We start from the raw sequence: 12,299 nt of genomic DNA, 5'->3' as shown, positions 1-12,299 counted from the left end.
CCATCTTCTTACTTGCTCTGAAACTGATGTTATAAAGAACAAAGTCTTCATTTTTAAAAATTTGTTTGCTTGTTTGTTTGGTTTTTTTTCTAGTAAGAAATTGACTTAAAAGACAAATAGACCCTAAGTTCACACTGAGGTGTAGAATGACTGATAGCTGATCCTTTCCCTGAAGGAGGTTTTCCAAGTAGAGACAGCCTGAGAGAATTCTGGGTTCTAGGTACCAGAAGGGGTGAGGCACAGACACCATGGAGGTGAGCGGCAGTCAGGTGTGGAGAAAGGATTCAGAAAGCAGAAGCTGGAGGCCCAGAAAACAAATGTGGCCTTCTCCACCCTGCACTGGGGCTGCACCTGTTAGGGATCCAGATCCAACAACTCTGGTTTTTGACGCAAGATTTACACAAATGCTGGAAAACTGAGTTCACCAAAATTTTGGATTCTTGCTTAAATCACTTACTATTATGTTCAGAAGAAAGTAAGTTTACAAACTTTATAAACAAGCCAGGGCATCAAAATAACTCAACATAAGGTAGACCAACGTTAGGTCATTCTCATTCAGTAGGAAAAGGGTTTTTTCCTACTAAAGACTTAATGTGGAGGAAGCCACATCATGACTAAGTCATGTACTCAGGGAGTGTTAACATGATCACAACCATAGAACAGCTTGAACAACTTAGGGGGAAAGCTACCACTCACATACAAGGAATGGATCACCACATCTCTGCATGTCCACATTCTGCTTCTCCTTCAAGGTCTAGCTCAAACGCTGTGTCCCTCATGAAGCCTTCCTTGATTCCACCAACCTCTGCCATTGTACTTTCCTCCAGACTCCCACAGCATTTCATCTGAACCACTGTTAACATCCCCAATAATCTAGTACCTATCACAGCACCTGGCATATGGTGGGTGGCAGGAAATGCTTACTAAGTGAATGCAGGAATCTACACCATGAACATTAATCTGCTGTCCAAATAAGTTCTGACCCAAGATACATTTCCTTGGATTGTTTACAAAGCTTGTAAGAAACATCAGCAGGGAACTGCAGTACTTACCACAGCATCTCAAACAAGGACATCATTTACATATTAACAGATGTTATACTTCATACATGTTGACGTAAACATTTCTACACAAGAATACCTGCTCTTATATATAAATAAATGTACATGAATATGTGCAAAGACTGTCTGGTAACATAATCTACATGCACATAGAGTCAGAATAAGTGAGACCAGGTGACATGATTTGGAAAGCATGCCCAAGGACGGCTGACCAATACAGCCCCCTATGTAGCCACATTGTCTGAAAATCCCCTCACCGTTTTCCCTGGGGAATATATATGACATCTCATTCTTCCTCTGCCTTATCTCCTTCTCCATGAACACAAGCCAAGGGATTCCAGATGTTACAGGCCTGGAGCTACTGCTCCACTATAGGCTAGCCAGGCACGTGAGTGGGAGACTACAAAACAGAGCCTGACGGAGCAGCTGCCAGCTCAGTCTCTCTCAACATACCGCCTGGGATTGAAGCCTGGCTCCTCCACGAATTTAGCTTGTGACCTGTATAAATCATCTCACTTCCCTGGATTTGATTTCATCTACAAAATACAGATAACAGTAGCATCTGCCTCCCAAGGCCATGTGAGGATGGACTGAGGTAATATATATACACAGCATATATGTCTGGGACTTAATGAATATTCAGCAAATGTTTATTATCATCATCAGTATTGCTTTCTTTGTCTTTCTTGTGGAAAATCCAGCCTGCAGATTGGGGATTTTCTAAGACATTGATGCCAAAATCACATCCTGCAGAAGCTGTTCCAGGACCCACATGCAAAGCCTGCTTTGTCACAATGCACACAGGCACACCCTCTCCTCACATACAGCGAGATAGATGAATACAGAGATTCTCTAATTGGACTCCTTGGTCCCAAGACACCTACCACTAATCTAACAATATTCCCTTGCATAAATTAATACAGCTGCAGCATCTTACATACCCCAAAAATGTAAACCCATAGATAACTGCTGTTCATTAACTTCAGGAATAGTCTCCTATTCCTTTTCCTTAAACAGATAATTTTGCAAAAGTAAATATCTAAAAACTCCAAAAGCAAAGAATGGCAAATTGCGCTTTTCTCTGTTGAAACATTCCCCCAGTTGTGGGTACTAAATCACATTATAACATTGCAAAATAGTCAGAGTGTAATTAACCCATGTTGCTTCACATTTCTGATGTGGCAATTGTTTAAGACATGGCTTTATAAGGGACCAAAAGAGAGACACACGATGCTGTGAACCTCAGGGCACCCACCGGGGGAAGGACCCTACCCAGAGGGGGAGAGAGGCAGGCCAGGAGAGGTAGTGTTTGAAGAAAAGGCCATGTTCACTCTGAAGACGCTTCCACTTCTGCTCTTACTCGACATACAGCTTTCCAAGGCCTTTCCAATACCTTCTGAATCCCCAGAAGAGAAAAATACAAAAATCGTCCAGGTAAATTGACTATCAGTTGGTGGCTGGTTGATTTGCCAGTTATTAGGAAATTGCGTGGGGTTTTTTTTCTCTCTTTTTAGTTAAAAGAACCTGAAAGAAATTCTCTGGATGATTTGAGGTTGAATGTCTTGTTTCAGTGATTTGGAAGGTTCCAAGCTGGGCCCTCTAAAGGCTGGGCATGAAAACAAGCCAGGCTCTTCAAACCCTGGGAAAATACTGCTGCTGAGCTGCCTCCAGTTGGAGAGGCCTTTTAAAAGAAATGGTTTTAATTACAAAACTAAATTATTTTCTTTCTCACTTACCTAGGATTTTCCCTTTCAGTATATCTCAAACCCAGTTGCTACATGTCTGATGCTCTCTATATGGACCTTTGCAGCCAAAAATCCCAGGTGTAGAAATGAGCATGAGGATGGGAAATTATAAGGGACTAGAAATCAGTTCATAGTGTAATCAGATTTCCTAATACCAGATTATGGGGCTGTTTATAAACTCTTGGAAGTGCTATAAAAGTGGAACCAATAGCTTTTTTCCATGGTTTTGCAGTATGAAAGTCAGGCTACATTTTTAAGAAACACAGGGAATGCTATCACAAATTTGTCACACATAATTTTTTTAGTATTACAATTTTAGAAAATGATTATTCTCATTGCTTTTTCTTTTACTTATTTTTTTTTAATCTCTTTCAGTGGTAATAGTGACTCCTGGACTAACAGCTAGAGTTCATTAAGTGTTTACTCTGCATGAGGCACCCTGCTAAGCACTTCACAAGCATCTCATTTCATCCTCACGACAACCCTGTGAAGGGGGTATTATCATTTCCACTTCAGAGACTAAAGTAAATCTTAAGTCAGTTAAGTGATATGTCCAAGGACTCACAGTTAATCTGTGGTAGAGCCAAGATTTGAACCCAAACATATCTGATCCCAAAATCTGTGCGAGCACAAAAGCTCTCTGTCCTATGTCACTTGCAAAGCGCCAGGTGTTCACAGGCTGCTTAAGGTGAGAGAAAGAAGTCTTACAATTGGCTTAATACCCCCTCAGAACCTTTACCTCCTCATGAGTGTTGGCTCCTTCCAAAGAGTGACTGTGGTGGATAAAATGCTAATGTTAGAGATGCCGCTGTTGCCCCAAAACATATTTGGAGTTCTTCTTTTGAAATTGTCAACTTTCATTTGAGAAGCAACATGGTGACTTGAGGCCTGAATTGTCATCTTGGCAAGTTCTTTCCATCTCTGCGCCTCCATTTCTTCATGAGGATGATTAATACAATAGTGAAAAGAGAAGTAAAAGACCCAATCAGCATTGATGCAATTAATGTCTCAAGAAGTCAATAAGTGCTATTGCTATTTTTTCAATAAAAATAAGAAGGCAGTCTCCTGACTGTATACTAGCATTTTGCATGAGGACTTGGACTTCATTCCTTATGAAATACCCATTTTTATGCATAAACATTAACTGGAGTACTGACAAGAGGGCTATTCTTTCCAATAGGCACTGTTCCCTCAAAGTCAAGCTACCAATTTGTGTTTTGTTCCTGTTGCTATCAGGTTATTAGCCCCAGTTTGACCTCTGCAGAAACTTAGAAAGGAATGCAAAATGCCCAAAGAACTGAAGGTAATTTCACAGCAAGTTACCTTATATGTTTGTCTTTATCTAGAATTACCTAGAAAATTTCTACCAATTACCAAAGGGAGAACATCGGTCTGCAAGGAAGAACAGCACTAGTGTGATTGTTGAAAAGCTTAAAGAAATGCAACGATTCTTTGGGTTGAAAGTGACGGGGCAGCCAGATGAGGAAACTCTGGCGGTGATGCAAAAGCCTCGCTGTGGAGTGCCTGATGGTGTCAGTTATATGATAACCCCAGGAAACCCCAAGTGGCAACAAACTCACCTGACCTACAGGTAATATTTCTAGAGTTTCAGAATTCATTCATTCAGCCAGTGTTTACTGAGCTCTTACGATGTACCAGGCACTGTTCTAGGACTTGGGATACACTAGAGACAAATAAATATCTCTGCCCTTATAGAGTTTAGATTCTGGTGAATGAGTCTGAGAATGAAAGGGTAAAAGCCCCATTGGTTCTTTTCACTCCAAAGCCTGCCACTTTTGTCTTCCTTCTCTAACAATCTAAAGAGGCCAATGGCAATGTTAGGCTTAATCGTTGCTGGAGACAATCTAGCCCCACATTTCATGCATCCTGATGATGATAATGATCATGACAATACCCAATATTTGTTGAATATTTCTATTTGCCAAGTAGTGAACTAAATACTTTATGTGTATTTAATCCTCAAAACAACCCTATGAGAGAGGTACTACTTTATTATCCTCATTTTATCAATAAGGAAATTGAGTTTCAAGACATGTAGTAATTTCTCTAGAACCCACATCTCTCTTCAACCCTGAGTCCTGTACTCCTTCCTTATACCGTCTCCAGTGGTAGCGCATCATGTATGCAACTCACTCCAAAATAGAGTAACTCAGTCTGTTGACAGACTGCTGTTCTAAATAATAATGAGCACTTCACACATCTTCTCATTTTGAAGCATTATTAGCTATCCCCCAGACTTATCAGGGGCTGACGTGGTGAAATCTTTTGAGCAAGCCTTTAAACTCTGGAGTGAAGCATCACCGCTGACATTCACAAGGATCTCACAGAAAAAAGCAGACATCAGGATTACTTTTGTCCGAGGAGGTAGGCTTGAAGCAGTCATGCTCAATTTTGCTTTCCCTGGCTAAGCTGAGACTTGGCAAGGACCTAAAACAAATTGTTTTATTTCAGATCATGGTGACAATTCTCCATTTGATGGACCTGATGGAATCCTTGCTCATGCCTTTCAGCCAGGCCAAGGTATTGGAGGAGATGCTCATTTTGATTTGGATGAAACATGGACCACAGACGACGAAAGTAAGTTAACAAGCTTGTGTCCATATTGCAGCTTTAAATGAACTTTTGCCACATTAGAATTCCCCCTCCACGCACACACAGACACACACACATCCAAGTTATTGTAACATTTCAAACTCATGCAAACTGACCGTTTAAAATTTTTGCTACCTCAAGACACTAAGTCAATTTAGGTGTAAAAAAAAATCCTGAAGCTAATAACTGACCTTGTTTCCTAGGGCAGGACTCAGAAAGCTACAGACCATGGCTAAATCCTGCCTGGCTCTGTTTGTATAAATAAAGTTTTATTGGAAAAGGGACACACTTATTTGTTTATGTATCATCTATGGCTGTTTTTATGCTACAACAACAGAGCTGAGTAGTTGCAACAGAGACAATATGGCTCACAAGGCCTAAAATATTTAGTCTCTGGACCTTTACAGAAAAAGTTTGCTGACCATTGCTGTATGGCATATATATATTTTTAGTATTCTAAAATTTAATGGTGTTTGAAAAAGGTCTCTATTTTTGGAAATTCAGAAATAATTGAGTTGATTCAGAAAACTGTCCAACTTAAAAGACAGCAGCCCTCTTTTTTTTTTTTCGTCTAGTTATTTCATCTTCTTGGAGCTCTTTTTCAATGGTATGCAAACACCCCTTTCAGGAGAAGACTCAGAATAATAAGAGTTGGACCACCTGAAGGGAAGGATTGAGGATAAGGACAGGTATATCCAGACCACATGGTACTTCACAAGGCCATGGGGTAACAATATGCCACAGAACACTTTTTAGAAAATAATAGGAAAGGAACCTTTTACCTTTGCTTGAGACCTGTTCCTCTCATCGTTTTCTCAACATATGTGTTGTATTTATTCTACTTAAGTCCCTGTGCTAGGGGCTATATGTACCCAAAGATAAATAACACTCTCCACTACTTTGCATTCCTATTGCCCTCCCCACTAGTTCAGATAGTCATTACCTCTTACCTGAACTAAATGAACCAAATTCCCACCTGGACTGTTTACCTCCAATCTCTGCTCCCTCTAATTTTTCCCAACACTGCAGCAAGGTTTGTCTTTGGAAAGCCCATCTTGGATTACCTTACTCTCCTGCTTAAAACTTTCAGTGTTGACATTTTCTGGACAAAATAACATCCAAATACCTTCATTTGGCATTAAAGCCTCTTGATGACTTTCCAATCTCATCTTTCACGACTTGTCTTCATATTTCGCACACACCAGCCACATTGCACGTTCACTATTCCTGGATCATTCCATGTGCTTTCCAAGTTCCCTACATTTGTTCACATTGTCCTCTTCTAAAATGTCCTTCCCCACACCCTAAGCCCCACCTTCAAAATCTCTCTCTTTCCATGCTATGTCAAATGCCACCCCCTGTCTTTACTTTCAGCTGGAAATGAGGCCTTCCTCCTCAGAATCCCAACGGCCTTTATTTCTCCTCCAACTGCTCTCTCATCTAGTACTCCAGGCACTCAAAACATTTTTTGAAATGCATTTGTGAATGCAAAAATAGAGGGATGTGTGATGATCAAGAAAGCAAGTCTTGGAGCTTGGGTAGAATTTTAGTAGGCTAATTATCAAAAGGAAGTGGGATGTTTTAGTAAGAGCACGGGTCTTGCCACCATATCTGGGTTCGACCATGGCTCTCCCACCTACTAGTTGCAAGACCAGTAACAAAATCTGTGGGCTTCAGTTCCTTTACTGTAAAAATATTTCTAACAATGCTTCATAAAAATATTGTGAGAATTAAACAATATTACATTTCCTCGCATATAGAAAGTACTCTACAACTGTGTATCTTTTTTTTAAGTTGGCATGTAGGGAAATGCACAGTGTGTTTGTAAGATGGCACATAGACTGGCTGGAGTGAAGGATTCACATAACATGTCAAGCCCTCGAATGGCTGCTGGAGCCAAGTGGAGAAGTCTTGGACTTCGCAAAGAAGCTTGGACTTTATTTGATAGGAAGTGCGAGCCTTGGGAGTTTTTAAGTTCCCACTTGTGAAAGGCACTCTGCTTGTGGAAATTAAAAGAGGAGGAAAGGGAAGAAAAGAGTCAGGGTTTGTCTCTTTCTGGTGGAGTGTCTGGAGCTGCTTGGAGAGCTCAGAATCAGGGAAAAGCTGGTACTAGCCTGTGGGGGATTAGGGAGCCAAAGTGAGTCAGCTCTGCATCTGAGGCTACTCTGCTGCCTGGCAAGCTCATTTTCTACCTACCTGTTCACTGAGACTCTACTAACGGGGCTGAGGGCCTGAGGGCCTGGCGAGAGGTAGATGTGAGCGCACAAGGGGAGAGGGCTTCTGAAAGTCACGAGACCTGTGATGGCTCTGCCATCGTTTCTCTAAACCTCAGGTCCACATCCATGAAATATGGGAATCGGAATAAAGGCAACTTTTCTTCTAAGATTTGTTGAGAAGCTCATACTCACCTAATCTTAACCTATAGCTTCTACCCTGATTCTTTCCAATTTCCATTTCTTCAGGTACCTGAAGGGAAAATGAAAAAGGTGCAGGAAGGGCTGTTTCCCCAGGCAATTTTGGCTTGGAAAACTGCATTCCTTGAGATCATATTTCCACCGCCCTTGGTTCCACTTAGAGCCATTCACCACACATGCTTGCATTTCAGATTACAACTTGTTTCTTGTTGCTGCCCATGAATTTGGCCATTCCTTGGGGCTCGCTCACTCCTCTGACCCCGGTGCCTTGATGTATCCCAACTACGCTTTCAGGGAAACCAGCACCTACTCGCTCTCCCAAGATGACATCAATGGCATTCAGGCCATCTATGGTAAGGTCATCTGAAGAACACTGCAGTACATGGTGAGACCTGGGCATGTCAAGGATGTTCATTGTGGTCTTGTCTGTGGTGGTAGAAGTTGGAGGGCACCTGGGAGTCTCTCAGGAGGAGAATTTACAGGTAAAATGTAGTGAATAGGTGCCTCAGAGTAATGTGCGGCAGTTAGAAATAGTCAATTAGAAGTACATACGGCAACAACACACATGGGTCTTTAAAACATTGCACTTCATGAAAAAGAAACAGAATGATACATATTACACAGTGTATAAATTACATTACAAAATATATGAAACTACATAAATTAAAAATGCATATAGACAAAGCAAGCCATTTTCAAGTAACGTGCTAACAGAAAGATATATATTGAACATATTAAGATTGTTGTCTGTGGGGGAAGGAGGGGAATGAGAATGGAGGATGGACAGAAAGAAACATTTTTAGAGAAGTGATTGATACTTCAAGGAGGGATAGAGGCCCTTGGCCCTGTTATAAGAAGTACTGTCTAGGTACTGCATCTGTCCTCCCTCTTGCCTTGCTGCCCCCTACTGGCTGTGCTTAAGAACAAGAAACCAGAGGAGAGGTCTGCGGCTCTTTAAAAAAGTTTTGAGTGGAAGGGAAGGGAATGGAATGGAAAAGAGTGGAGTGGAGCGGGGAAAGCATTCTCCCCTCTCCGGTGGGACAGCATTATAAAACCAAGCATGCCAGGATAACACAACTAGGGAATTTTTTCATGATGGTAGAATTTTCAGGAATGAGGAGACCTACTCTAACTGCTTCTACCCCGCAACTCCTTTTTTCCTGAAAACACCTCCTTTCCTTGCCTAACCTATGTTTTAAATTATCTCAACTGTTAGGATAGCACTTAATTCTACAATGAGAAAGCACACAAAAAATACAAATACTTATAGAAAAATTATTGCTAAAATTTGACTTATATTTATGCTGTGGGGTAAGAGACTCATATCAGCTCCTTTCCTGAAGGTGGATTTTGGTGGGGAAGGAGGAAGTAGATACTGAGCGACCAAAAACACAGTAAGAGGAACCAACATGGGGAGAAGGAGGGAATTAGGATTTTAAAGAGGGGGAAGCATAGAATTCAAATTTCTTTACCTCACATCTTAACTTAGAACTGTCCCTGAAAATCACCATTACTCGTACTTAAAAAAACACACACACAACAGCAACTTTAAGAGGGCCAAATGCACAGTTACTTTAATGCCTTGTGGGATAGTCTGGTAGCATTTCTCTTCATATGAAGACGCTTCACCATCCTAAGAAGTGTCTGAAGTACACTAAGAGTCACACTGGACCCTTTTTTTTTTTTCAGGACCTTCAAACAACCCTATCCAACCAACTGGATCAACCACACCCACAGCCTGTGACCCTAGGCTGACATTTGATGCTATAGTCACACTCCGTGGAGAAATACTTTTCTTTCAAGACAAGTATAAGATTGAACCATTCCTTCCTTTGACTTCTTTTACTGGCATAACTTAAAACTGGATTCTAACTAAGTCACATATTACACATTACTCAGCTTTTACTTTTGAATTCTACGCATATGCAGCTCATTGGAATTTACAGTGTTTTCTGGGTAACTCAAAACATGCAGGGAAAGAAAAGTAACTGAAACATTCATCAGATGTTTGTGATATCAGCTGTAAACAAACATGGGCTCTAGCTGCTTAGGAACTCCATAGCTGGGTTTATCCAAGACCAAAAGAGCATTCAATTCCACCCAAATTCAGTCAAGTAAGTGAAAATTATCACTTAATAAGCTTCAGGGAAAATCATCTAACTGATAGAATTTTTCAATTTTCCATTGGCTATTTTGTGATTGTTTAATCACAGGCTGAGTGTACTTGTATTACTTTTGCTGGAATATTCTAAATATTCTCATCATTTTGTAGGAACACTAATGAAACAGACTAACAAAATAAGACTTATCAATGTGTGAGGAGGGGACAGTGCAAAATATAACCAAATAAGGTCACTTCTATGACATCCTCTGAAAACTGTAAAGTACTCACAGGATGGACGATATCACCATAAAGCACTGGCTGTATGTTGGTCACTGTGCTGGAAACTATGCATTCACTATATTGTCACGTCCTTCCAGCAATCTTATAAGGGGCAATACTAGCCCAAGTCTCACAGAAGCTGCCTACTTAGACTATTGTGTGTGTGCTTTTGTCCCCTGTGTTCCATTAGGTACTTTTGGAGAAGGCATCCCCAGCTACGAAGTGTCGAACTCAATTTTATTTCTCTATTCTGGCGATCCCTGCCAAATGGTATACAGGCTGCTTATGAGGATTTTGACAGGGACCTAGTTTTCCTATTTAAAGGTAACTGCCTATGGTTTTCATCTTATTTTAGTTCTACCTGAAGGGAGGAGAAAGACTTCTTTGTGGTCCCTTCCAGGTTCAGAGGAGGTGAGCCAGTGAGAGATTGTTACGCTGGCCAAGGTTTTATCAAGAGACCTGGATTAGTCCCATCTCTGCCACGAACTTCTATGTGAACTTTAGCAGACTGTACCCTCTTCAGGCCTCAGTTTCTCATCTACAAGATAAGAAAACCATATGAGACCATCTTTAGTCTTCCTCTACCCTCATCCCAGATGTAATTTCCCAAGATTCCCCAGGGCTGTAATTTAATCTCTGTATAGAAGTCACATGAGATCAGACATCCAATTGTGGGGCCCTGAATGTAAGGCTAAGAAGTTTGAATTTTTTTATAGGTGCTGGGCAACCACAAGGGCCATCATAGCCCAATGAACTTAACTCTACCACCTCTATCTTTTAAACACTACTTTTTCCATTTTCATTTCTATGATGAATTTATGCAAAGACGAAGAAGTGGTACACGTTTTGTAGGAGTGGAAGAACTTTGTCTAACATATAACCTGAATCATTGGCAGGCAACAAATACTGGGCTCTGAATGGCTATGACATTCAGCCAGGTTATCCCAAGGATATATCCAACTACGGCTTCCCAAGCAGTGTCCGAGCAATTGATGCAGCTGTTTCCTATGAGAGTAAAACATACTTCTTCGTAAAAGACCAATATTGGAGGTAAGGGAAACTATTTTTTTAGTTACAGATTGAAACCTATGTTGCTTTACCCTGTCTACAAACCACTAACAATCAGGCATCTAAAGGTTTTAAAAATCTAGGTGGTCTTTGATAGGCATTCTTTTTCACAAGATGATTGATGTCGTTATGGCTTTTGAAATTTTCATTTTTATAAAATTAAAATGCCTGCATCATGGTATTGAGGATTCTATATCTGAACAGAGCAAACCTTAATAAAACGCTAGGGGGTGGGATGCAAAGAAACAGGCTAATTCTCATTTATGAGTTAAATTGTAGCACACGCAAGCTAATGTTATCCAGATAGCATACAGAATTTGATGTCCAAGTTGGACTTATTATTTACATTTATTCAGAGAGAGAGAGACTGTGTACCAATTAAGTAAAAGTTGTAAAAATATAAGCTCTTCTTCTTGAAAGTAACACTGCGCCAGCAATCAGAAGCCTGTTTTAGTATTAATGATACATATACATTTTATAAAACACAGAACATTTTTTTTCTCATCAGATTTGATAACCAAAGACGATCCATGGATGCAGGTTTTCCCAAAATCATAGCAAGTGCCTTTGGAGGAATAGAAAGGAGAATTGATGCAGTTTTCCAGCAAGATCGTAAGTAGAAAAAAACTGTTAATAAATGTGTTTTATTTTTTAAAATAGTACATTTGCATTTGAATGTCATATTGGGACTGGAGTGGGGTCTCTTTAATTGAAAACATCTGAGATCTTCTACAAGCTAATTCAATACATTATCTCTTTTTTTTATAGACTACTTCCTTTTCTTCAGCGGACCATATTATTATGCATTTGATCTTAATACTCGTAGAGTTACTAGGATTGCAAGAAGCAATAAATGGCTTAACTGTAGACGAAGTTGAAGCAAAATCAAAATTTTTTGTATCCCTTTTCCAAATAAGGCAGGGAAATCTAATTTGCATATCCATTAAATTGTGACCTATTTATACTTTTCTCAACAACAAATAATGTTGTTTGCTATCACTGTATTCATTGGACC

The 12,299-nt window shown here is 40.2% G+C and overlaps 1 protein-coding gene across 1 annotated transcript; it reads left to right on the top strand.

Annotated features, from left to right (window-relative positions):
• Positions 1–2,334: 2,334 nt before the first annotated feature.
• On the top strand, positions 2,335–12,162 carry MMP8 (matrix metallopeptidase 8). Its single transcript, XM_087434033.1, has 10 exons — positions 2,335–2,495; positions 4,153–4,397; positions 5,043–5,191; positions 5,279–5,404; positions 8,025–8,186; positions 9,523–9,640; positions 10,407–10,540; positions 11,113–11,266; positions 11,793–11,896; positions 12,053–12,162. The coding sequence occupies exons 1-10, from the start codon at positions 2,385–2,387 to the stop codon at positions 12,160–12,162; spliced, it is 1,413 nt and encodes a 470-aa protein (XP_087290159.1). The 5' UTR covers positions 2,335–2,384.
• Positions 12,163–12,299: the final 137 nt, after the last annotated feature.

Source organism: Ceratotherium simum, chromosome 7 (genome assembly GCF_057802395.1).
Source record: "Ceratotherium simum simum isolate JZ-2026a chromosome 7, ASM5780239v1, whole genome shotgun sequence".
Lineage (NCBI taxonomy): Eukaryota > Metazoa > Chordata > Mammalia > Perissodactyla > Rhinocerotidae > Ceratotherium > Ceratotherium simum.
This window is presented reverse-complemented; position numbering and strand designations above follow the sequence as displayed.

What these genes read in the sequence shown, in the direction of transcription:
- MMP8 (XM_087434033.1), top strand. Translation starts at nt 2,385, where the DNA reads ATGTTCACTCTGAAGACGCTTCCACTTCTGCTCTTACTCGACATACAG. An exon ending in TGGCATTCAGGCCATCTATG is followed by an intron (nt 8,187 to 9,522) that starts GTAAGGTCATCT and finishes TTTTTTTTTCAG; the next exon opens with GACCTTCAAACAACCCTATC. An exon ending in TGCAGTTTTCCAGCAAGATC is followed by an intron (nt 11,897 to 12,052) that starts GTAAGTAGAAAA and finishes TTTTTTTTATAG; the next exon opens with ACTACTTCCTTTTCTTCAGC.